Source organism: Patagioenas fasciata, chromosome 4, assembly GCF_037038585.1.
Source record: "Patagioenas fasciata isolate bPatFas1 chromosome 4, bPatFas1.hap1, whole genome shotgun sequence".
In the NCBI taxonomy this organism is placed as follows: domain Eukaryota; kingdom Metazoa; phylum Chordata; class Aves; order Columbiformes; family Columbidae; genus Patagioenas; species Patagioenas fasciata.
The window spans coordinates 68572784-68600115 of NC_092523.1; the positions used below are offsets into that span (position 1 = coordinate 68572784).

Below are 27332 nucleotides of genomic sequence, written 5' to 3' on the forward strand. Positions count from 1 at the left end.
AAAATTTAAAATAGATTTACATGTTAATTTGGTATTCTTTAAGAAACAAAACCACTCAAAGTTACGCTTTCCTCATCCACAACTGTGTTTCCAAATGCTTTGGTAAAAAAATAGGGCCTATACTTCTTGGCACTGTTAAGTACAACGTATACATTCAATTCTATCAAATGTCCCATAGCAAAAACTGAATATATAGGTAGCAAACTTCAAATTAGGTAAATTAAACTAGAGCACAGACTAGTGGCTTTGAAGTATCAATAGGAAATTATTTTCTGCCTGATAGACCACAAAAAGGAAAAACCCCAATAACCCAGCAATATGCATGTGTAGCACACAACCTGTCATTATAACAAAAGAACTCAAGAGCCATTTTCATTAATTAATATATTTTCTGCATTATAGTTAACATATGTACTTTCTTCGTGTCATCCTTATTTCGTTAAGTATTGATATTTTGTTATATTCAGACATGAGTACATTTTCAAATTCTTTTGCAATAAATATCATAAAATAATAGAGATTCACATAATAAATATTCTTTACAATAAAAAAAGTTTTAACAGACTTTTGTCTTAAAAATAGTCGGGATTCAACTTTGTGTTTTATACATAAAATATACAAAAAAGACCACAACTTGTGGCTAAGGCAATAAAACAGGGACAGAATAAATTTATGAAGTACAGAGCAGAGCTAAACTCACTAAACTGAAGGATCACAAGGAACTAAGGATTCAAGAATGTTCAGGTGACTCAATGACACCTGAAGGCTGTTTGGATACAGAATACAGCAATTTTAATGTCAACTGATACTGATAGGCTACAAAAACAGGAGTAGAAGGGTGGAGTGAGCAATATCCTTCAAAGATTTGACAGACAAAGAAACAAATGAGTATGTTGCAGCCATAAAGCCTCCAATGTGAAGATCTACACAGTGTAGCAAAAACTGAAGTTACATTGAAAATGTAAAAAAAAAAAAAAGGAGGCAGGGTAACCCTCAGGACCGAGAATGTTCCAAAAGTTAAGACAAAAAGAGAGGAGGGGAAGAAGAAAAGTGGAGAAAAAAAAAACCAGGCTGCTTATAGAGAGTCAGGTCTTTCATTTGGTAAAGCCTTCATTTTACATCTCTCTCCAGAAAGAACACGAACAAAAGTTATTTCAAAATCCAGCTCACTCATGAAAGTTATTCTTCCTTGGTACCCAGGGAGTTAAAGAAAAAGAAAAATTGCTGAGAACAAAAAAACATCTTTGGGAAAGACATTCACAGAGCAAGAAGCTTCAAGAGCCCAGTGAGTGAGCCCCCACTGTCTCTTTCGGGAGTGGTTCTGTTACAGACTCAAAAGATCCTGCCAAAGTAAGCGGCAGATGCAGATACCAGGTCCACACTTACCAAAGAGCAGCAATGACTATGTAAAACGCTCCACACTCAGCCAAGTCAATACGAAGAGGAGAGCAAAGATGCAAAGGGAAGGATTTGTGTATTTGAAGTTGGGGAAAAGAAAGCGAAAGAACGGCCACCCCCCACCCCAAAATGAGGTGGGGGGCAGGGAGAAGAAAAAAAGAAAAATCAGCTACAACCTGAAAAACTGAAGTTGGAGGAAGCAAACCTCCCTCCAAAAATCATGAAGGCTTGCCCTGACCCTGGGAGGGGCAGCTCTCCAGTTTACAATAGACCGTGTTGGAGTTCTTGCATCGGCAACCTGGGCGGTTGACGCGGTCGTAACACCCTCGGCACAGTTTTAGGCATCCTTTTGCAGGAGGGTAGCAGAGCAAGCAAGGCAGAAACAAGGACATTGCTCCCATACACAGGTACCTAGAACAGCAGTGCGACTGGGAACAAGAGCAGGGATTATCCGCGTAAGAGTCCCCTTCATCGTCGTTAGAACAGTGGTAGAAGATCCCTTTGACCAAACACATGCAGGTGCTGTACTCCACCATGCTCTCTGCAGAGCACAAGCACTGCCGGTTGCAGGCCAGGCAAGAAGGGAGGGCCCTCGGGGCTGTGCACTCGCCGCACTTGCACTTGCCACACTGTTCGCAGATAAACTTGTGCTGCGCCAAGTCCTCTTTCAAAGGACCCTTCAGATCATCCACAATCAGAGAGGACTGCTTGGGCTGCGTCCGGATTGTCCGATCGGATCTGTGGCCCGAGCCTGGCCTGGATGGAGGTGACCGCCCCAGCAGCCCTTGCTCTGAGGAAGCACTGCTGTTGCTCCCGGAGCTAGCCGCGCTGCCCGTGCTAGTTGATCTGCTCAACACAGGAGCCCTTGCGTTATGCTGATGTGCCAAGTGCCCCACGTGGCTAGGTCTTTGTTCATAATTATTATTCACATTAATTGGTATAATTTCATGAGTCCTCTCATGCTTCTCTTGCCTCGGTGCTGTCCGTGGACCAGATTTTTTCACCACAGATGGACCTTCGGTGTATTCATTGCTGCCCCTGATCACCTTGATCTGGTCCAGTGACAGGATAGCTGTAGGCTGGCTCTCTCTTTCATAGTCCAGTCGCTGCCGGCTGTCCAAGGAGGGCTGCTGAATCACCACTAGTGAACCACCACTGCCACGCTGACTTTGGGGCTCCATCTGTAGTGATCTCTACCTCTGGCATTCAGTGGGAACCTGGCATGCATCTGAAATCCTAAAATAAGAAGACAGAATGCATAAATAAACATTGCATGTGTACATATATACACATGTACACAAGATCAAGGGCAAAAGAGGAATAGAGAACAAGATGCTTTTCAAAAACCAAAATGACATGGCAAACCACAAGTTGTCCTGGCCACTTGGTACTGATCTTTCACCAGGAGATTACAACAGTGCTGAGGATCTGGCCAAAGTCCAGTAATGGGGAGAGTCTGGGTACGGCATCATAGACAAGGAATGCAAAGGAGACCCCAACTCATTAAAAATAAACAAATTAAAAAGTCCTGTGTTAACCTGAATGCTTACTTGCTTCTCACTTGCTACTGAACTCAATGTCTAACTAGCAACAGCAACTCTGAATGCCCTAAAACTAGGTTGGAAATGTGCAGGAACACCATGAGGTTCGTGTATGGCAAAGTAAAGAACATGCACAATTCTCACTCTTCAGTCTGAATATGCAGCATCAGAAAGCTCAACAGATTCTCTTGCTAGTACATTTGGAAAGCTTCCTTTGTGAAGTGACATGTGCATTACAGAGCCTCGAACTAAGTACTGTCAACTGGCCAAGACATTTTCTGTAAGAAAGCAACTCAGCATCCAAATCTAATATGGGTGCAAACAACCCATTTTTCTGATCACAGCCTGGGGTGTGAAAGAAAAACAGGTTGAAAAGACTAAGATGAACTAGGTGTCAGATAACATTTTTATGAATCCTTAGGTACTTTTTAAGAATAGATAACAAAAAAAACCCTACCAACAACACAAACCCAAAACACAACCATAGAACAAATCCATTTTCACAAGACAAACTGATTAGAAGCTTCTCAAATAAATACATCTTCTATTCTTTTTATTTAAATGTTATGCATTTCCATCCTTTACATTCTGCCTAGCTATCAATGTGAACATTGCAACATTGATTCAGAAAGTTGCAGTGAAAGTCCTGTACCTACATAAAAATTCAGAGGAATATCTAAATGCCATATTTATATGGAGAGCCACTGCTTTCCTTTACTAACAGCTGGGGGGGGGGAAGTCCTCCCTAAGATGTCATATACATTTACCTGAAAAAGGAGAAACAGGAGTGCTATGCAATCAAGCATTTCCAAATAACTCATCCAATAATCATGATAAAGAACCTGTCTTGCCTACGCAGCCCCCAGCCAGCATGAAGCTGTTCTCCACTCAACAGAGAAAAAGGCACACGGATTGGCAAGAGCAGGAAAGGTTTCTTCTAACAGGTAGTTATGCATTTTTTATCACTCTGTCCACTAATAAACGCTTAGTGCCAGCTTCCACCAGGACACAAAGTCTTTCTGCTTATCTACCAATCAAAAATTTCATTTTACATTTAATGTCACCTGTGTGAGCTTTAGGGTCACCAGATTAAGAGGGGGGAAAAAAAAAATTACCAAACAAAACCCACACAAAAATCAGAACCCACATTCACTTCTAATTCGCCTCACAGAACAAGCTGCATCCTTCACAAGCACTGAATACAAATCCACAACAGACTAAGGGTGAATGAATGTGAAAAGGGAAAGATTTACAGCTGTACCAACCAGGAGCTGGGCTCCCCAGGGGATGAAAAATAACATCCCAAGAAATTGCAAAAGACATCCAGTGCCATCTTTGGGGCAAAGTGCAACTTCAACACGGCACACGGACTGACAAGACCAGCTGCAGATCAGGCAGAGAGCGGTACAGTTCAACCTCTACCCCCATGCAAATAAGTTTTAAACCGGTTACCCCCGCACAGCCCATCAATAAAATAAAACAAACGTACAGCAAAGACGGCGACAGACCTCATGTTTCTGCACGCAGGGCAGGCAGAGCCTGCAGTGCCCGCACCGCGTGTCAGCGCTCCCTCTCCACCCCTCAGCAAGCCCCCTTTCCCCACACCCCCTCGGAAACGCCGCCACCCCCCCTCCCCGGGCAGCCCCAGGCAGGCGGCGACGCGGCGCCCTCTGCGCTCCGAGCGGGGCGAGGCGCGGAACGCGCAGCTGACGGGGAGGAAGGAAGAGGAGGGGAGAAGAAAGGGAAAAAAAAGTTATGAATGAAAACAAGGGCTTTTTTTTTTTCCTCCCCCTTTTGCAGGGGGAGGGCAGAGCCTGAGATCGGCGCTGCCTCAGGAGGGCGGACTTCCCGGCATTTAAAGCGCCAGCGCCCGGCCGAACGGCCGCTATAGCGCCGGGGATTCCCCGCCGCCGCGGCCAGGGTACCGCCGGTTCTGCCCCCAGCCCCTCCACCTCCCGACCGGTCTGCGGCCGCCATCCCGGCCAAGCCGCCGCCTGCGAAGCGTTTGTGTGTTTTTTACGTTATGCCCGTTTTCAGCGGGCCGAGGTTCCAAGCGCGAGGCGCGTAACGGTCACCCCCAAACGCAGCACGCCGACCCCCCCGCCCGGGCACGCCGCGGGGCTGTCAGCACACCAACCCCCCACCCTCAGTAGGTGCGGGACCCCTCTCGCGGAAGCCCAATCCCGGCACGATTTTGCGGGTTTTTTTGGAGGGGAGGACACGGGCGCGTGTTGCGGGGGCCGGTCCGCGCCAGGGAGGCGACGTGCGTGTGCCCGCGCCCCCGACGGCACCTGCTCGCCGCCCCACGTGCACCGAGCTCGGCTCCGGTGTAAACGCACAAGGAGCTCCCGAACTTACTTCTTAACGAGGAGTCACTGGTAATGGCAAATCCACCCGGCGGAGGGCGGCGCGACGGCAGCTCCGCGGGGCAGGGTGACGGCCGGGCTGCAGCCCCGGCTCCGCGCCCTCCCAGCCCCGCGGGGTGGGGAAGGCAGATGGGCTGCGCTCCTCGTCCTTGCGAAGTCCTCGTAGATCTCCACGTCCTACTCGGCGAGCGGAGGAAAATCCACCTCTGCTGCCTGCCGCAGCCCTTCTCCCTCGGGGGCCGGCATTCAGTGGCCGCCTTTCCCTCGCTCGCTCCTCTGCAGAGCCAGAGCACGCCGTGCCCGCGGGACTCCGGGGGAAGCGCTCTCCTTTGGCCAAGAGTCTCTGGCCCTGGAGGTGACGGAAAACAAATCCACCCCCTTCTGCAAACGGTTTATCTTGATCTAGTGTAAGCCAGCTGCAGCCCGCCGCACACACCGGGGAGCAGGATCAGGCAGCGTGGGGCACTTGTGAGGAAGGTCTCCCAGAAGAGGCGGCAGAGCCGGGAATGCGAGGCTCCTGCTTTTCCTCCGCCGGTGCGGGCTGTTATTTCCCTCTTCTGACCGGAGCGGTCTCAGGCGATTCCTCCACGCTGGGGGTGTTGAGTGCAAGGCAGCGTTCCCGGGTCCGGTGCTCGGCTTCACCGCACGATCCTTGCCGCAGGTCCCTTCTGGCCTCAGCGCCGGCAAAGTGCAACCACAACCCCTAGTGCAAGAGATTTTGGTGGTTTGTTTGGTTTTTTTTAATCACGAAGAGGCACTTGCTTTCACGGCAGACCTCAGCAAACTGCAAACGAAGCCAGGGGCAGAGCGTAATGGCTCTGCGAGCTCTCTGCAGAATGCCATGTGCTTGCTGTTGCTGTTGGAGGCTGATTGACAGGCTCGGAGCACAGTCGGCACGTCAGGGAGAAGACTGCAATACAAGGCAGCCCCGCACACAAAAATCTTGCCCGAAAAATCCCCAGAGCCTCCTCCGTATTTCGAGAGGATCAAACAAGGCTCCGGCACGCAAGTGAGATCCCCGCGTCAGGCAGGACAGACAATTCCAGCGCTGGCACAATTACTGAACTGGAAGTTTTACCATTACCAGCAAATTGAGACTGGCTTAGCGCTGATCCCTCGGGAAGCCGAGCGACCGCTCTGCTGCCCGCACTCCCGCACAGGGACACGGGGCCGGCCCGGCGGTCGCTCCCGCGGCAGAGCACCCCGAGCGCGCAGCCCGTGGCGGGGAGCAGCAGAGGCAGCTCGCCTCTCGCCCGCACCGCCTGTGCAGCGCTCCGACTCGCACCGCTGCCGCCTGCCCCGCCACCCCGAAGTCCTCCGACCTCCCCGCCAGCTGCGGTAAAACCCTTGCTCCCCGCCCGTACCCCCGGCACCTGATCCGGCTCCCAAGGCGTGCGGGGGGAGCGGGAACACCGCCCAGGCTTACCTAAGGCCAAGGTGAACGCCTGCTTCCCGAGGCACATTGGCGGCCCCGGCGCGGAGTCCAGCCCGGGCAGTGTAGGCAGCCGCGCACCGCCACCCGCTCCGCGCTGTCCCGCCGCCGTTCCGGAGTGACTCCGGCCGCGCTCCGCCGCCTTTCAGCGCGCAGCCCCCGCCCGCCGCCCGGCCGCGCCCCCGTGATGTCAATGTGTCACTCCGCAGCGCCCCCGAAATCCCGGAGTGGACTTCCCCACCCTCCCGGGAGCCGCTCCCGCCCGCCGCGCTCGCACAGGTCACGGCCGCTCTCGCCGGGGCGGACCCGCCGCCGCGGGGCTGCGCCGGGCGAGCGCCGCCGACCTCGGAGGCGCCGCGGCGGGTCCCGGGGCCGGTCCGCGGTGCGGCGCCGGCGGGAGGACGGGACGGGACGGGGTGGGTGCGCGGGAGCGCGGCGGCGCTCGGGAGCAGCCTCGGGCAGGCCCGCGCGCTGCCCGCAGCGGGGCGGCGCGCACCGGCACGTGCTGGGAGCCCGCCTTCCTCCGCGCGCGCCAGCACGGGCAGCGGCGCCGCGCGCCCGCCGGCGACACCGAGCTGTCCCCGCACCCCGCCGTGTGTCCCAGCGGCTCCGGCTCCCCCCGGCCCCGGGCCGCACTCCCGGCCAGCAGGGGGAGCGCGCTGCGGGGCTGGGGTGCAGCGCGGGGGGCTTCTCGCCTTCCCCCCCCCGCCAGCGACTGTAAGGATGCGCGAAATGCCGGCCTGCCAGACCGCGGGCTGAGACGGGAGGCGACTGTCCCTTTGGATCAGCCTTCAGCCGTTGTGCAGGTATAACAGTAAGGATTGTAAATAAATACAGAAACACAGCGATTTCTTACATAAAGCTCACCTTTCGGGAATGACACTTTCCTCGAGAGCAACTTGCACAGTTAGAGAGGTTTCCCCCCCTGCCACGAAGGTTTCTCAGCGAGGCCAGGCCCCACCTGCACCGGTGCCAGAGCATGAGCTGCACATCAAGGCACAGGCAGGGTGCATGGACGAGGCAGCTGGGTTGGACTAGCTCATCTCCAGAGGCCCTTTCCAACCCCGACCATTCTGTGAAAGAATGCATTTATTTTTAGGTGCCAGCTGATGGAAGACAATGTTGTTGGGCTGAAGTTCTACCATGCTCCTCTGATAATGTTACAGAGGTATTTTTTTTTGTCTTAAGCAGGGTCAAGCCAGATGGAATAGCTATTAATTTATATTTATAAAATGTTTCTGTTTGTTTCATGCTACTAAAGGAGTAGCTGAAGACTTAAGAAAGCATTTACTCTTATAATCCTTCCATTAGATGGAAAAATCTTCCTACCGTTTTACAGGTGGTCCTGAAGCACTGAGAGATGATGCATTTTACCCAGTTGTCTTTCTCTACTGCCTTTTCCAGCCTGGGCTCTGCAAAGTTCCATGCAAAGCTCATCAGTGCATTTCAATCATGGTGCTGAAGAAATCAGTGATGCCTTCAAAGCTGTTATTTTGAGAGTCAAATGTTATCTTCATGTTATATTCTAAGTGACTAAAGTGTTTTAAAAGGCAACTAAAATAACATGGAAAAAATATTTTTAAAAAATAAAAATTCTGAGAATTATTTCATAAGAATACGTGGTACAAAGGTATTATTCAGTGACATAGTCTGTCCACCCAGATCACCCTTATTTTTCATTAAATTTCACTAAACTTGGAAAGAAAATATCCAAACTACGTTTTCCATCATTATACAAAAGTTTTACTTCAGCCACATATTTCTCTATGGAAGAAAATCTTTATGCATTAAAGGCTATATACTGCATATCACTAATACTTCTAAATTTGTAATTGAGAGACTGCTGATATAGACAAACTATAAATAATGTCTTCCAATTATAGAGGGTCAAGTGACAAACAGCAGCATAAAAATGTTTGGCATGGTCACAGAAGTGTTCTAATCCATCATTAATATTGCTAGGGAAATTAGAAAATGTGATTGCTCACCAAAAGCATTTTCAGACACACTGCAAGCAGAAAGTACAAAATTATTTTCAGTGAAATCTGTCTTAAAACTTTGGAACCTGTCATGGTTCAAACTAAGAAAAGTTCCTATCGAAGAACAAAAATCACTAAAAAAAACCTAACAGAAATTACTCCTGGAGAGCAGCACTTAGGTGAAAATCTGTCTTCTCGTATATTTTAGATTTCTTTCACAAAACTCTGTTTTTAATAAAGACAAAACAAAAGAAGCAGCTTTTATGTAGGTGTCCTACGTACAGTAATTCTTGCAGCGACACCAATAGTAGGAGCATCAGAGGCAGCAGCAGGCAAGCTGGAGATAACTGGTGGGTGACCAGCCTTTCGGGTTAGCAGGACTCTGCTACATGGCTGAGAATACTCCTTAGCAACTGACTGTCTTCTCACAGAAGTCAGTGTGTCTCTTTTTCTAGGATAGTGCCATAAAAACAGTGGTTAGCACCTCTTCTTTCACGTCTCTAAAGCAAGTACTACCTTAAAAGACTATGCCAAGCATTAACAGCTTGATTTTTAGAAATACAGTACTGGTCTTAAATGGGTCAGTAAAATAGTCAAGAATACTGGCAGCAGTTTACTATCACTTGGCACCAGAACTGACACTTCACTGAAACAAGGGAGAACCCTACAGCTATATCAGAAGGCTCTCCACAGACTCCAGCAAACATACCTGCATGTCACTCAAGTCATCTCATTTGATTTTCTTGGAAATGATAGCAGTGAGAAGCTTTAGCAGGAGAGCTAAAATTATGGAGAATAAATTGGCAAGGTGGAAGAGGATTGACACACCTTATGACTACATCCTGGCACAACCTTAGTTTGAAGATTGACACACAGACAGGAATCCAGTGCAAGTAAGTTATTTTCCATCTCCAAACTGTTGTCTAAAGGAGCCTGTCTCTCTTTGACAAAAAAAAAAGAAGTCAGGAGAGACCAGCCCTCTATGCCCAAAGGTAATCCTTCTGAAAAACCTCTCAGAATTAGGTTCAAGAGCCCAGATGATGGCTGATAACCATGATCCAATCCCCATTTCCACTTTCACTTTGAGGATCATGTACTGGAGATAAACTCCATTTTCTGCAGTCATATGCTGCTTCTCCCTCGTGCAAGCTTCGGAGTGCCAAAAGACATTGTACAGAATAAAAGCAGAGTCTGTTGTTTTCTGTGTGTTTGTTTTTCTTCCTAATCCATATCCAGAAGCAGCTTTCATCTCTAGGTCTCTTGATTGACCATTAAAGGTAGTGATCTCCCCCTTTGTAAAGAGGAAGCTGTGATCCTCCTGCTATCACTAATGGGTAACAGTGCTTCCATGTCACACCCCACCTGAGAATACCATTGTATTTCCCCCAAAGCAGCATCTCCCAGCCCACATCCCAGTGGAGAACCAGGACTTGTAGTCAGTTCCAGACACTGGCACTTCATTCCAAAAACTATCCTGTCCATCAGCACAGTATCATCTCAGACAGAAGAGGTGACAAAAAGCCTGTACTTGAAGAATTCGATATTTACTGTTCCTGTCACTCATCTTCTGTGGCGATAACTATCTTGAGCCCATTTTGGCTTTGCGGAAACTCAGCAGAGAAAGTGTTTACATTTACACAAGCTATTTGTCAGTTAATAAGTAATCTTCACAGCTGTAACAATATTTCTGAAGTTATACAGGAATTCAAAAGCAATTTAGAAGAACCCCACACATTAGCATTTAAACAAAATTGCTGTGCCAGTCTTCTTACCTCTAGAATGTTTAAGTCATGTGTCTCCCCCTGAGCTGTGCAGCGATAAGCTTACAGAGGTGGGGGTTGTGAGAAACAACTGTTACCTGCAGCTCCCAACTTTGACGTTGTGCTGGGTGGAACTTGGTGAGTATTGGTGTTTGGAAGCTGAGGACCCACAGCGTACTCAGAGAACCTTGGAAACACTCAGTGCAAGGAAACTGTGTGTTGGGATAAGACCAGTATTACTGTGAAATTTTAACACACCTATTGAAAATAAGAAAAAGTACACAACTTAACAAGGTCCTACAATAGCTATTGAACATCGCTGTGTACAGTTTCATATCAGCTCACTGAAAATCTTGGTGGTCCCCCCTTAAGCTGGTTGATGCATGGGATGAACTAAACCTCTGAGGTGAAAACCATCTGTGCTGCGGTGAAGGCATAACTTGAAAGGTACAGTGAAACATTTCAGGGTGAGAAAGGGAAAGTGAAGGATGACGTGAGGTAACATTTCCGATCATGCTTTCTCCTAGACAGGTTGACCTTTATCTGAGATCAAAGTGATCAGTCGCTGGGGATTTCTTCAGCTTGTGTGCAAGGATTGTTCGTAAAGCTCCCTCAAGAAGCGCAGCCATGTAAAACTACTCCTTGCCCTTCACTGCATGGGCCGGGGATAGGCACACAGGAAATTCACAGTCGCAAATACAATCTTGACTTGTCTCTTTAGAAGATAACATCAGTTTTTCTTAGAAGCAGACAAGATAGCAAAAGGCAGCAGCCAGGCAAACCTCTGAGAACAAAGGGACCAACCTTGACGCGAACCTGCTTCATGAACGTTTGAACGTAGAATCAAAGTGCAGGGGAAGCGTGGCAGAGCTAGGGTGTTGGTCCATGCCCAAATTTAGCATAAATGAACAAGAAACAAAATTCAGACATTTGTACAGTAAGTTGAGAGTTTGAGAACATGCTTCCCCCCTCCCGCATCTCTTGCACCAAATTAGAGAAACAAATGTTTTCCTTGGGTATTCCTCCTAATTACAATGAGCAGCTGGAGATACAGGATTTGGTAGTCACGTTAATGATATGCAACAGCTATTTCTGAATCACTGAAAATTCAGCTTGGTAAACAGAGATTAGCAGGAAACACGGGCATGGCTGCAACTTAGGTAGAATCCAGCTGACTTTTTCACCTTCCCAAACTGTAGTTTTTAATGTTATCTTGCTTTTGCTGTGAAGAATAGCAAAGCAACCTTTGCTGTCAAAAATGTAACTGAAGACAAATAGCATCGAAGAAAAGCTGTAGGAAAGACAACACATTGGTAAAGGCACCTAACAAGAGGAAAAACTGGTCACTCTTCTAAGCACAGGCCACAACATGTCTGTTCATTTTTCACTATTCACTTGCCACATAGACAGCTGGTACATTGACATTTCCCCTTCAGATATCCACAGTTACTTATTTTATAGCCAAGTTTATTTCTTCCTTGGAGAACTATCTCTGTAGATTTCATGTTTATCTGTTGTACTAATTGTCTGGGATTATACAAGATATTTTACTAAGGTACTGATGATGTCTTCATTACTTGGTATTAATTTTTAACTCTTTTAGCAAATTAGGTAGTATTGCTTCATCTGCCTGTATAAAAACCTCTGTGAAAAAGGAAAATTCTCTCTATTGCTTATTACAGATAATTTGTTCATGTCTATTGTAAATTAAATTATCTGCAACTCTTAGTTTCTTGCCTTAGCACTAAGTGAGCTGCCTTTTACTATCCATTGAAAGATGATTCCTTGCACAGAAATTAGAATGATCTCTGTTCCATTTCAATTTTCATTGATATGAGAGTATTCCTATGTTGAGCTACATCACCACTGTTTTAAAGTCACTAAGGAGAAGGAAATGACTGTCTATGAATCTAAGAACAGGGCTGTGTTAAAAGCTCTTCTTTCTTTCTTATCCTTCTGGACTGGGCACATTTCACAATGTCTCAGTCCTGACTCTATTGAGTTTGTTTCCTGTCAGAGACAGCGAAGAGACTCATCACGGCAAAGCCACATTATGAGAGTATAACTCAATTAAGAGAGTAATTGTTTGGGTGTCTCCTTCAACCTGCCTTTTATTTGAAGGCCTGGTATCTGACTGAATGCTCAACCTTTTCTGTTAAGATTTTACCAGATGAAAATGCAGTCTCCACACGTGAGGTGAGATGAGATGGCTAAACCAACCCCAGCTCCCAAGAAGGAAGCAGCATATCTGAGCCCTTAAACACAAGAAGCCTGTTACTGCGGCAGAGGCACAAAAGGAGAACACACTTGGTGGAACTGTTCTCGCTTCTCTCCTCCTCAGCAGCTCATTCCAGCATGCATTATATTTTTGAAAGGTGCTGGATTGGATTCCTGGGTCATGGCATCACATCCCAGTCCCTCCAGTTTTATTCTGCTGCATTTTTAGCATGCAATTGAAATAAGAAAACCGCAACATTAACGTGAAGACTGTACTGATTCAGTGGGTGGAGCAAACCTGGGTAACTTCATTTCTGCAACCATTTAAGTGGGTTCTCTCTTTTTTTTTTTTCCTAAGGCAAGTAAGTTTGTTTTTCCTTTTCTTTTGCTTTCTTCTACAGCTGAGTTAGGTAACAAACAGGTAGAGCTACAAAGAATCTCCTGGTGGGATTAAGTAGCATAGATCTAGCTGTGTAAGTATACGCTGAGAGCTGAATGAAAGGAGACGGCTGTTTTAATTACAGCTGATGAAAAACTAGCCAGAGGAAATCCACCACGACTGAATAATAGCATTTAACTTCAAAAACAACCGAGGAACAAACCTTTCCCATTTCTACTCGAGAAGTGGCCACTCCCCAGGCGTGGACTGCATTATCAAAGAAAGAGGTAAAGCTCTTTCCTAATTTAAATACATGGTTCTGCGTATGTTTTTATTGTCTAACTGCTTGTGGAGACTCAGGTATTAGTACACCTCTAGGAATGCCTACTATTTATCAGGTTGTGCAATCCATCACTGTCAGCTGAAGGAGGTCTCAGGAGCACCGTTTCTAATTTGATTTGAAAATATACATGGAAACCTGAGACTGCTTTTAGCCAGAACGATGGGGTTGGCCTAATGAACACAATCTCTCATGTTGTTCTCAAGAACAGTGTGTCAACAACTGAGTTTTGGTTCCCTCCACAGCTATAACAGCTTCTGTAGAGAAGCTGCAACTTATGTCTAGGCCACATTCTTGGTTCTGCTTTACCAATCAAAAGGCATTTCAATGAGATTTTAACAGACAGCCTTCAATTCTCTGGAATGCAAGCAGGGAGGAAGTTTTTCCATGGATCCCTTGAAAATAACTTTGCACCAAGTTTGTTTTTTTTCTTCTTCACAGAAACTGATTCCTCGCACCTTCCTACAGGTATATGATACTAACCGATGCTTATAAAAAGCATGGATCTAGAGACCCAGTTCTCAGATAGCTACGATGTTGTCATTGCTTTTGAGCCAGAAATTTGCTACAGGAAAATGAACATGCCACAGAATGTCTTTGTGGCAGACACACATGTATTCCTAGCTGCAGCATTATCCTCCTCAATAAATAAGTATTTAGAGTTTTTGCCTTATCCTGGGAAAAAAAGCCTGCAAACAAAATAAACCAAGCCCGCAAACAAAATAAACCAAGCCCACAAACAAACCTCGCAACCCCCACACCTTACTTTACTCTTTTATGCCTGAAAAGATATGGAAAAGATCTCTCACCGTAAAAGAGTACAACAAAGTCACTGGTAGTTAGCTGCATCCCAATAAGAGAATGATCAAATAGAATTTTGCTATTAATCTGTTGTTTCGTTGGTTGTTTTTTTTTTCTTTTCCAATTTTCAGGGTCTTCTTGAAAAGATCCTATTTAGATTTGGCAATACAAGTATTAAGTGCCGAGATAACCCTTACATTGCTTGGTGTACTCTATGAGAGCTTGCTAGTCACATCTTGAAATTTTGCTCTATAATAACAACTATTTGTCAAGGAATATTCAGTGTTAAGGACCTGAGTGTGTTCTTAGGAAAATCTAAAGTTAATCTTGGCTTCCTTTAGGATTGGTGAATTCAGGAGAATTCTGTCTTTTTGAAGCTAGTTTGCGTGTTTGCTCTTTGCTCTAATTATATATAAAATATATCCAGATATATATAACAACTTTTGGTTTGAAAAGATCAGATTTCTCTCACTAAAAATTATTTGGAAAACCCTTGATGATAAAGAACATAAACCACAGGTGACAACGCACATGATGTCATGTTATTGATTAAAAACCCCTCACATTTCACTCAGGGTGGGAGACAGGCTGTAGAAGATGCAGGAACTGTGCTGCTCCGATACAAGTCGAGCTGATAGGAAAGCTTGCTCTGCCTCTCCTGCTGGCTGGTGCCCAGAAGAACACGTACAGACACACACCAACACGTGTACGTTATGACACCAAAATACTGGGCTGTTATGTCGGGAGGGGGTTCCCTCTTTTAGACTCCCTCACTAACTCTATTTTGAAATCACTACAGTAATTCTGGTTTCTTTGTCTGATTTATTGAACATGCTATTCTTTAGAAGCCAAAGAACTTCAATGCATGAAGGCCATGTCTACTCTTGAAACACATTTTGTTTATCTCAAAGCCAGATTAGGATCTTGTATGTATTGCTTCCCAAGTTCAGGAAACTTAAGTTTGGTAGTTTTGAAAGTTACACAGAAAATTGATTTTTCCACTTGAGTAGCACGCTAACCTTCTAAACCACTGCAGTAATGGTACTGCAAGATGACATTTTTTGGGCCATTGCTATAACATTGAAGTATTCACAAGGGTGGTGCTGTAGTGTTCCTTACAGCTGTTTGCATAGATTTACAGTGGTATAATCTGGCCTAAAAGAAGCATCTGAATCAAGAAAAAAAAAAGCAAAGTGTGCCTAATTGAAAAATACAAAATGCAGGACCTTTTCCAGTGTTCTTACTTTGTGTGCTTCCACTGCTTTTTATGCTGGTTTAGAAATGTGGACATCATTGCCTGACTGAATTCAGCCTTTGTAGTAATTTCCTGTCCTGCTTATTAAATAAAGAAAAAAAACCAACCCAACAACAGTTCCCTGGTGGGTTGTAGTCTTTTATGCACCGAAGACTAGGCAGAAACCCCAAAGTATTCAGAAAGGTTGTCTTCAGCTTCAGCATATATTGAGGTCAACTGCTCAGCTGTTATTTATGTCCATGCCTCTTAAAGTAAGTGAAATAGCTGTCATCACCAGACTGGATTTCAGTTCTGTATAGGATAATCATCAGAACTTAAAACATCGATCTGTTAGAACACCACTCTGTTCTTATAGCAAACTAACACTTCTTTTCTAATTCTCCAAATTCCCCATCTCTAGAAAATTTAAACAGAAGCCTATGATATTCTTATGCAGGTAAGGTACAGCTTTCAGTATATTGCTGCCACATTCTGAGATTTTGTGGAAGGTATTGTACAGGTTGCTTATCAGGGCTCTCAGAAGTCAGTGCTATTCTTGTTTCATCACACAAATAAGCGTGAAACATGGGAAGTAAATGGAAAACAACATTTTTGGAGCTGGATTGGTGTCAAGAATTACTTTTTCAAAACCATTTGCTGCTCTTTTCTTTTTAAATTGCCACATGAAAAAAAAAAACCCTGTGTCAATTACAAACACTCCTGTAGACTTAATTTTCCAGGGTGCCAACTGCTTTAGAGTGCTCAGCACAGCTTAGGAAATCTCAGAAAGAAACAGTTGCTCACAGAGCCCTTTCTAAGGCAGGAAGGCAGAATTCCTATCACTTAACCTCCCTGGGCAGATCTTGAAAATATTGTCTTTTATTCTTAGCAGTGTTATTGAAACTTACCACTTGAGCACTAAGTGCTACCCACATGTCAAGTCAATTCTAGGGCAATTATTCAATTTCAATCAGAATAGGTTACTGATATCACCTTATATATACTGATCATGTCAATATTGAATTTAAAAGATAACTGTACTAAAATGGTAGACGCATAAAGTTGAAGCTTTTAAAAAACCCAAACAAACTCAAAAATAGAACTCATATGAAAGAGTTTCTTATTGAAACATAGGAAATATTTGATATTTAAGATAATATTAAAAATTAAGTCAGCCACTGAAACAGCCAAGAGATGAATTTTCAGCTATCTCATACCCACGCAAATTTCAAACCAGTAAAAAGTGCATTTTTTTTTTCTGTTTGAAAGGAACAAATTAGTTTTCATTGTGGAGGCTTTCTATCATGCCAGGAGATATCCTCCCCCTCCCCTGCCCCGAAGGAAAGAGAGACAGAAAGGAAGAACCACGTCAGGAGAACCAAACAGGTTACTTGTTATGTGGGGAGCAAACCCACAAGGCACGGAGAACACGGCACATCTATGAGCAACAACTAAAAGAGAAAGATCAGGTAGACACGTCACTGAGGAGACACTGAGAAGGCCAGAGAGACCCACGGAAATGTTTGAAGCAGAGGTGGATGTTAAATGACTGTGAGTTTACTTGTTAAGAACAACTTACTGCCTGGTTCCAAAGAACTGATTAACAATATCTGACTAGGATGTCCCACCAGCTCCTACTACATTGAGAATAATCTTTGGTACCAATCAGATCAAAAACTGTCATTTATAAATGTTGGAGATGTTTTCAAGTATACAAAAGAGTATGCAGAGAATCAGTTCACTAATGGCAAAAAAAAGAAACAATTTGTTATACTGACCACTGAATATGATACTCCTACCTTATCAAAGGAACAACACTCCTTCACTTTGGAATAGGACTGGGAACTCAGACTTGGGAACGGAGGCATATCAATAAAAGCTTATTAAATCTCAAGCACATTTTTAGGTTCCCCGTCAACTGATGTTGAGAACTACTGAAGGTATTAATTTACTAAATTGCATCCATCTTTCCATGTACTGTTAGCTACTTGGATGCTAATACGTATTGCATCCATATGTTTGTGCTTATAAAGATGCAAAGTAAATGTAACAGATGCAGTAAATAGGAAACACTATTTATCTTTGCTCCTTGCAGAATAGCTAAACTTTTGATATTACAGGTAGTTCAGACAGAAGACAGTTGGTCCATTGGCTCTATTATATAAACTTAGACTTTGAACTAAAAGAAAAAGCTTTAAGATTTATTTAGTGCATGTCATGTAAGATCACTCACTTTCAGGTGAAACCACAATGCCACGAGGAAGGGGCAGACAAACTTCAGTAAACATTTTTCAAAACCTCAATAAAATTGTATTTTAAAGGCAGGTTGAGGAACAGGCTCCAGAACAAAGCCTTCAAACAGCAGAATCTAGTCAGCACCGCACATTTTCGTCCTCATTCTTGACACGGTTGCACACGCGGTGCTCTAGAAAGAGAGCCTGCATTTCCTACCGCTCTGTCACGCTCCCAGAAAAAAATGATGGGCTTCCCTCACACTAAACACATTTTAAATCTGGGTAATAAAAATAAGTTGTATAGCCTCACTAACTACTAAAATTCATGAGATAAATGTAGCCGTTTAAAGCCTGCTGACACTGCTCAAAGCTCAGAGGCCATCTCCTGGGTCTTGAAGCAGATGGTAACGCGAGACCCACGGGCTGGGAAACCGCATTAACGTTCAGGCCCGGCCTGACCAGTGCATTGCTTTACCTAGGCCCCAGCTGATTTCCTGACAAATATCATTACCAAAAAGTGAACTTCTAAGGAAAACAAAAATGAGGCCTTACTGAACCATTTTGCAGTTGTAAGCCTGACGCAATCCTTACAACACTCAATACACAGTCGTTGTTTTCAATGGAAGTTGGATCGTGCCCCATTTTGCAAAACCAAACACAATATAATAAAGCTTTTTGCAATACACCTTTTCACAATTTACTTTCCTTGAGGAGAACCTCTTGTCTTTATCAGAAGAATGGTCTGGTCATAAGCAAATAAACGCAGAAAAGTCAAACCCTGATCTCCTCATCCAATTCCCTATCGCAGATATCCCCCAGACTTCACCGGGAACAGCGCCTCAGTAAAAGCTTACGACTGTTACTGTACTACATGTTTGTTTGATGAAACTTGCCGTGGTCCAAATAATTTCCACATCATAAATATTTTCAGCACTACTTGCTGCTCTGCTGAGCCGTGTAGAGGAAAACAATCCTTACCGGCAGGGAATGGGAAAGAAGCAGTGTAGCAATGCCCGAAGAGAAGGTGGAAAGGACAGAAAAGATGAAAAAAAGCTCAGCAAAAGGAGTAGATCAATACAGCTGGACTGGTCTTTTGGCAGAAATGAGCTAAGAGCTTCTTCCACATTTCACAAAAGGGGCATAAATAATTCCTCTTTTTTCAGCACCTTTTCCCCATATATCTAAAGACCATCCTTCAAACCACTCTGTTCCAAGTTATTCGCATAGGAGATGTAAGAGAATACTATCCACATATAAGACAGGCAGCGACTGAGCTCCTACAAAAGAAACAACTCTGTGGTATGGTTCATGTTCTGTGTTATTAGCAGTAATTAAATTAATTGCTGTATCTGTAAGCAACAGAGCAAACATAAACTGATAGGTACGGTCTATGTGGCTGACAGAGTTGTGAACATGCCAGGCCGTTCCCCTGGCATGGCAGCATCCAGCTGAGAGAAGCGTGACTAATTTTAAACTCTCAAAGCAGTGATTACTTATGAGATTAATACACCTAGAGGCCTTTCCAACTGCCACTTGCTGTCAAAAGTGACATGAGATGGCACTGGGTGCCCACTGGGTGCCCACTTCCACTGCCCACGAAAAGGCACTGGAAGTCACCTGTGCAGAGGGGAGTGCTGTATGGAAAGACCTGCAAAGGGGTAAATCTCCATTCCTGATTTTAGTGCTCCATCACAGAAATACTTTGGTCAGGCTACATTCTGTTCTAACTTTTTCTTTTCACTGTCTCCCCACCCAACTTCATACAAATTCTTACAAAGGTTATGTACAGACTTGTACAAAATTGACACTGACACTAGCTCTTGGAGGATTTCCCAGAGCAAGTTTAACAGAGATTATATAACATGTTAAATCTGTGTGTTGTGTTTTTGTTTGTTTTTTTATTTAATTTAATATAGATGTTATTATACTAGTAGTTTATTCTCCTTAGCTTAACCCTCCAACCACTCTTTTAAAATAGTTAATTATGTTTTGCAGAGATTAAAAACCCAAGGTTATTATGCACATTTTCTTTCCAGCCCTTACATAAAACAAGACAAATGTGTTAAAACTGGAGGGTCTCAGGAGATGACCAAGCAAACTTGCATGAAAAACAGTAGTGAGAAACAAAATGGTTTGTTGACAGTACAAGGTCCTTTTGATGGCTACAAATACTTGTAGAAAAATAAAATCTATTTGAGCTTGTCAATATTGCAGTGGGTTTTCCTTCTTCTTCATCTCATTGTTTTTATTGTAGAGGAAATAAACACTGAAGCAGACTTAGAAGAAAGGAGGAAACTTTCCACACATGCTTTCTAATTTCTCTTCCACCCTACTTTTTCTTAGATTTCCACTCCTTAACCTTTTCCTCCTCTTCTCATTGAGAAAAAGGGCAAAATTCCACTCTTCTCTCCACTGCTTGGTACTCAATTTCTGAAAAATTCAGAAGACAATAGTTTTAACTTTTTAAGTTTTTGCAGCTGTACTGACTCCTGCCAATGTTGTGATAATGAAATCAGAAAAATCTGTTAAAAAAACATGATTTCATTCCATTCCAGCCATAACAGATACAAACAAGTAAAGCATAGTGATGTGCAGCTTGGCTGAGAAAGCCTTTCATTATGTTCTTTAATTACTCCAAGTTGAGGATGACGTCAGGTGTCTGGGGACCAGCCTTGGCCGCGGCGGGACAGGGACATGAACAGACCCACAGGCCATCTCCACCCGTGGGGCCTGTTGCACTTCAACAGGGGTTGCTCCAAAGGCTTCAGAGAGCTGTCCCTTCCATACGCTGCAAACACTTCGTGCTGCCCTGCTGCAATCATTGTCCTTCCCAGACAACAAAGCCCATTTTGGAGGAGAGGTGGGAGAGGGGAGAATTTCTTTTTCCTGGAAGACAGCAGCTGCGATGTTTTTCTTCCTGCTGCAGGGGAAACCCTTGGCAAGACCAATGCAGAACCGGGGCTGGCCTAGGAAAATTTAGTCTTTGATGTTAAAAAAAAAAAGCCCACGGAAAGTATGAATTGTGATTGCCGCTTTATATACACCTGAAGTATCTGACAGAGTCAAACTCCAGAAACACCTCTGCTAATCCAGCACTGATGGGGTTAATGAGATCAAAGCCAGATTCCTCTTTGTGTTTAGTTATGAGATACTTCCTAACATAGGGCCAGGGTGGCTGTAGCCCTCCTTCAGCTCACCAGCACACAGACATCAGCATCAAAATAACACAAATCAGACCGTACTCTGATGACAATCAGTATCCCTACTTTCTGCCCCCTTCCAACTCCATCAAGCCTTTCCACATTAAAATCAGTCAGTGTTTAATTTCAGGGTAATCTTCCTAATTCACACGTTTATTTTCAAACATTTTTTCTGTCTCCTCTCCCACTCCGCCAGTTACTCAGGAATGGCTTCACATGCTCTGCTGCAGGGGCTTACCTTCTCACCCAGCAGACAAAATGATCCCAAAATTCAAGTTCCCAACAGCCACGTACATAAATAACAGATCTCCTACCATCTTCTTTTAAGGCAAGAACAGCTCTCCTAGCATCCTCTTTTAAATTGCTCTGGCAAGTGCAGGAAGGGGCCTAACAAAGCTGTATGCAGCCAATTGTGTTATCAAGGCACTTGGCACTACCAGCTGATCCTTGATTACTATTCATCCCTCAGGAAAATAAAACACCCTTTTGTAGTAAAAGTGTAATTGGTTACTATGATGCATTACATATTAACAAAAGCAGCTTTTAACCAAAATTACACATGATGAAAGCCCAGAAGTGGAATCAGACCAAGGTAACCAGTAGTTTCTACACATTTCAGAGAGAAAGCAAACAGTTTAACCAAGATTTTCACTGCTCAGAAGAAATGAGTTATGAGAATGAGTTATGTTACATGTTTGTACATAAGATAGTCATGAGTTCTGTAAAACAAATATCAAGGAAAACATTTTTCTGTTGTGGCAACCTTTCTGTTGTAGCATCCTATGTATGCAACTGCTAACACTGTAGTAATCTCAGTTTTCATAGGGTCTCTCAGAAGTTTTCAATATGCTTTCATTTTTTTTTTTTTCTTTTCCTAAAAGTACTGCTTATTAAAGAGTATAGTTATCTGAAAGGCAGACGTTACAAGGCAGAAAGGTAGAATTTGCTGGTTTGGTGGAATAATCCCTGCTTAAGTGGTAAGGAAGCATTCCAGAATATTAAAGGATTTGTTTGTTTGCTAATCTACTTAAGCACCTGTAGGCCTTAACACCCACACCTTGTGTGCTTTAGGGATCTTTCACATCCACGGCCACTCTCAACGCAATAGCTCTGCGTTACAACCGCAGATTGAGACTCCTGGCACTGCAACAAGCCGCCTATCAGGACACTTACCCGAAAATAGCCTCATGGCTTTGGGCCACTGACGCCCCAAACCCCGTGTTACGTTCCTCAGAACCGGTGCTGGCCTGTGGGCAGGTGCAGCAGCACACGCACGCGCTGCACACGCTCGCTCTGCTACTCGCATCTGGCACGTCTGCATCTCACACAAGCAACTCCCCGTGAACACAGCGATCCGGGCACCACGGAAACGTCTCATACGTGATGCAGATGAGGCTAGAAGGGCACATTTCACATCCTCAGTTTGGGGACAGCTCGCTGACAGAGGAGGGCAGCTTTAAACGGCATTAAGCAGAGCAGGCTTGCTGTAAGCAGCTACCCCTGTGTGAAACTTGAAGCTCTTGCCAGCGGTGTGGAGGAAAGACATGACCTCATTATTCCACAGCCCAGATAATCCATTCCTGGATAAAGTGAGAGCTGACAAGTGTTTCACCTTGAAGGTTATCAAAGCCCTTTCCACACTCTGCTGATGCGGAGGCATTTACCAAACAGGGAGGTGAGAACTCTGTGTTTGTAAAAGAGATTTAAAAAGTCGGGGGGGTGTGTGGTTACGAGCACACTGCCATACCACACAGACACAGGTATGGAGAGGAAGAGACCAACAGCATTTCCAGAACCATTTATGTAAACGGGATATATTTGCATAAGTTGGTGAAATATTTGTCTCAATATTTTGAGAGTTACTGCTCTCACTTCCCCGCATCTGCCTCTAGGCACTTTCTCCAGATGAGGGCCTGAGGGGCCTCTCTTGACATCAGCTCTCCCGCTTAGCACCTCTAAAAGGGTAGTTCAGCTCTTAGGTGGGATAAATCTGTCTGGACCATCTTCTAGGGTCTCACCAATGAGTGCCAAGGGAACTGAGGGTGATTCCGCTCCCATAATATTTCAGTTAGATGAATCCAAGCTTTATTGCCATGGGTTTTACACAGGCACATGCAGTCAACACGCTAGCCTCAAATTTCGTTGGAAGGACCCGTAATCTGTTTGAGCAATGGCTCCACACTAGTTCAAGGGGAAAGAATGTCATCTGGTTGCCATTGCCTTCCCTTGCAACACCTGCGCTCTTGCTGGAGGCCTGCCATGCAAACAGAGCGGGGCTCCTTCCCCCTCACCGCTCTGGTCCTTGGTGGACTAGTTAACAGAGAAAACACACATCTCCTTCTCCTATCAGGACTCTGGAGTCATTGGATTTAAATCTGCAGGGAAGAATGACACCATTTAAAGTATTTAACACAGAACATATAAAGCCCTGGAGGAAACGCAGGACTTCGTTTCCTACAGAAAAGATTAATAAATGAACAGGTAGCAGCTGCAGAAAGAGCAGACAAAAACCCCAAGATTAAGAGTAGGTTTCAGCTGAAATATTTGTCTTCCAGATGTTAACCTACCATTCAAAACATGCCCAAATCCAATTGCGATTCTGCTTGCCTCTTGCACCCACTACCTAGGAAAAGTTCTTAATTAAATCGCACACATTAGATCACCTGCAGTATTTTCTTTCATGTCAGAGGAAAAAACGGCATCAGCAAAAGCGAAATATTTTGATAAGAATTATTATAATCCACTACAACCATAACAACAACATTAAATACAAATACAAAAGGGTCACAATGTATAGCCGATTTTTCAAATGCAGCTCTGTCATGAGTTAGATCCATATTGACCCGCAACTTGAGTTTGGAGCAGCTACAAAAAGCTTTGCATAGGCCATCTGGCTACTGTGTCCAGTGGCCAACAGGTCACTCTGGAGTAGCTGAAATGCACTGATTATCCACCCTCCTTCACACTGCCTCTCCTTACGTGCTGGCTGTGGCAATGGCAGCCAGGCAGTGGACTTCCCCATCACAGAATGTCAGGGATTGGAAGGGAGCTCGAAAGCTCATCCAGTCCAATCCCCCTGCCAGAGCAGAAACACCCAGATGAGGTTGCACAGAAAGGTGTCCAGGCAGGTTTTGAAAGTCTCCTGTGTCATGAGCGGGCCGAGGCACAGGTCAGTCTGTGCCCAGCTCCCTTGTGAGCCGCTTCCCATGTCCCCGACAGCATAAGCACGGGAGTGATGCCAAGGCAGAAGGAAGCACATTCAGTTTTGTCCCACCTTAATGATCACAGGAAGCAAGGTAAGTTCTTTACACTTGCTTTTTACTAATTATTTCAGGGGCTTTTGCCAAGGTTTTGGCAGCAGGTGCCTGACTTCCAGGCATGTGAGTGACTCTTTATCTTCCAAGTACAATACCTTCCAAGTTCTTTCCAAGCTGGCACTTAGATATTGTGCTACCACAATGACTGGACGCTGGCTTTTCTATTACTGGTAATCCTGTTTCACCCACCCAATCAATTCCTTTCTCTGGGAGAACCAGAAGCAACCAAAAGCTTTAAGGGTCACCTCCTTCATGGGTTTGATACTTACAAGTTGCAATAAGGAGGGGTAGTCTTCCTGCCCATGAATTTGCCGGCATCCATCAATTAACTTGAGCTTACTGGGCAACACAAAGCAAAGCCTGGCTTTCTCTCCACCACTCTCCATATCCCATCAGCAGGAGTTTGAGGCTGCTTGCCAGGGAAACATCACCCACCGCTGCCTCCCCACAGCGCGCGTCCACGGCCGCTGCGCTGCAGGAGCACCCTACAGGGCACATGCCCAGCTTCTGAAGGACAAGAACCACACTTTGACATTTCAAATGAGCAAAGAAACTAAAAGGCAAGAGCCAGAATAATCAACTTTAAGGGCACAAAATTCAGAAGGGCCAACAAGTCTAAGCTCAATGATTTTAAATAACCATCTTTGAAAATGATCCTGTCCCTGATGTTTGCCATCGCACCTGAACTCAGTAAACCTCATGTTCTGTTCTCATTTAAAGACTGTAGGCAAGTTATCCACATTCTTTCTCCGGGATTAAGAATTATATATTGTACTTGCAGTGAAAATCTGTTTTATGCATTAGGGAAAACACAGGACTCAATGTTTTTTCAAGTTAGGTGATGAGATTTTTGCATTTTGATCATAAATATTCTCCTGATCATTTCTGACAAACCTGTCAAAAGATATTTTATGCCATTTTGCAAGACACTGTTATTGGAGGGAAAAGTTAAATTTTGTATTTAAACAAAATGTGCCTGAAACACTGAAAAGCTGATTTAATGTTAACAATTCTGCAACTCAAGCAGTATTTGGGCCAAAAACTGGCTCCAAAAGATAATGGCAAGTAGGAAAGAGACTGTATTTCTACAGAACATAATGAAATAAGTCTAGGAACCACTTCAGCAGTTGAAGACATGACGGGAGAGAGATGTTCTTCTCACATGTGTGCTGTTTTGTTCGCCCAGCCTCTACCATTGTATTAAAATCAAATCTCACGGAAACATCCAAACAACGACAAACGTGATGAACCCAGCAGAAGAAAGGATGCCTCTATCTTTGATTTACTCTGGTGTTCCAGCTTATATGGCCTCATGCTGCAAGCAATTTGATTTGGTGCCAAAGCACAATGTGTTCAGTAAAACATGCTGTGAAAAGTTCAGCTCTGCATTAAAATACACTCATTTCAATGACCGGCTAACAGAAGATACTTTCGAAGTGCTCTGTCCTACAGTGCCCTCATCAGTAAATTCCAACGAGAGGTTGAGGTGCAAAGGTGCTCATTGGACTGGATTATGAAAGGACTATGTTGCTGATGTACTTTGACCAAAATCACAGTTTTCGTTATTTTGCAGAATTCTGATAAGAAGGTTTCAAGTTGCTAGCGCATGGTAACAGTGAACTGTCATTAGGAACCAGAAAGGGAATTATCATACCTTCCTTTACAACTCAATTTACCTGTGGCTTGAGATGGAGTAAGATTTTGAGCGACATCAGACTAGCCAATCTTCCAAACAGAATAGTTAGGAGCAACATAAACCCAGGGATTTCACAAATTTACTACAACTTGCCTTTTTAAAAAAAAATAAAAATGAAGAGTGTCTTTCTTTTTTAAAAAATCAAGTTCCACAAACCATAACAACAGAAAGGAGAACTTCTTACATTTAAATCACTTCAGGTGTGTAGGTACGTACCAAGAGATCTGGTACCACATGGATAAATGTGGTACCATGTGGATAAGAGGATAAATATTTGCAGGGATGGGTTCTTCCCAAGGCACAAACGACAGCCACAGGCCAGCATTCCCTCCTCATGTCCTAAAATTCAATGCGCAAAACTCCCTCTGATAGCAATAGGAGCCCACGGATGCAAAGGGCAGCGAACTCCTGTTCTCAGGGCAGATTCATGCCTCGGTGCACGTTCCCAAGGGATATGGGCACTTCCCAGGGAATGTCCATCTAGTTTTGCTGCTCATCTGGGGCACCAGGTAGTGTTATTTTTAGGATACAGAATTACAAACAGAATTTGTTACTGGCAGTAAAAACTACATTCTCTGCTTCCTCCCTTCAGGAAAATTCCAGGGGATAAGTGTATGGCATTTAATTTTTGGAAACATCTGAAACGTAATTGTTATGATAAATGGTTCACATCCTGAGCTTCCAGTTGGAGTATATACACTGCAGAAAAGAAGGATAAAGTAGTTTCAAATGCAGTCTTGATCCTCAAGGCAATTCTTCCAGTTTATCGTGTTTTTAATTCCCTCTGTCTGGTGTATGAGTCAAACTATGAAAAGAGAATAAACCTGCACATACATCAGATGAACTAAGTAAACTACCTGCTTTTCCTCATCCTCTAATCCTTTCCAGAAATAGTAAAAGTAAATGCTAATTATAGCAACAAGAGGTTAGAATAACAGTAATAGAAAAGTTATAATTTTAAACTAGTAGATTTCTGTTTAAAAGCTACAAATTGTGTACCGAGTGGAACTAAGTAAATCAAGGCCAACAGATTAATCCTTAATTTCATATTGATAATATAAGTAAATATGGTACAAATAGATATATACATTTATCGTAAAAGGATATAAACTTCTAAATATTTATAACTCTCTCATGGATACACATCATGACTGCAAGAACCATCAAAAAACAAACCCCTAAAATAACTGTACATGTGATAAAGCTTGAAACAATATTTCTTGTTTACTTCAAGAAATAAAAGCAGGATTTGGCTAAGATTTTTATCTCTAAATTCTTCCACTGGAAAACACCAACAAATCATATTACCTTGTATTAAACTGCCCGTGACACCTGAAAAATTAAAACCCCAGCAAACACAGAATTGCTTACTGAAACTCCAGGTTTTGTCACCTTTTTAATTTTTGTTATAGTCTGTCTTGGTTTTGCTTTACCTTTC

General features: G+C 44.1%; 1 protein-coding gene across 4 annotated transcripts; it reads right to left on the bottom strand.

The window, feature by feature from the left end:
- Positions 1-369: 369 nt before the first annotated feature.
- On the bottom strand, positions 370-6879 carry SPRY1 (sprouty RTK signaling antagonist 1). Of its 4 annotated transcripts, XM_065837784.2 has the most exons (3): positions 6732-6879; positions 5298-6008; positions 370-2634 (listed from the first exon to the last, which is right to left on the bottom strand). In XM_065837784.2, the coding sequence occupies exon 3, from the start codon at positions 2577-2579 to the stop codon at positions 1617-1619; it is 963 nt and encodes a 320-aa protein (XP_065693856.1). In that variant the 5' UTR covers positions 2580-2634; positions 5298-6008; positions 6732-6879; the 3' UTR covers positions 370-1616. The 4 variants fall into 4 exon arrangements, with proteins under 4 accessions (XP_065693856.1, XP_065693857.1, XP_071664179.1 ...); XM_065837785.2 differs by lacking the exon at positions 5298-6008 and having other exon boundaries at positions 6732-6876; XM_071808078.1 differs by lacking the exons at positions 5298-6008; positions 6732-6879 and adding an exon at positions 4429-4516.
- Positions 6880-27332: the final 20453 nt, after the last annotated feature.

Coding starts and splice junctions, on each gene's coding strand:
- SPRY1 (XM_065837784.2), bottom strand. CDS start 2,579: ATGGAGCCCCAAAGTCAGCGTGGCAGTGGTGGTTCACTAGTGGTGATT.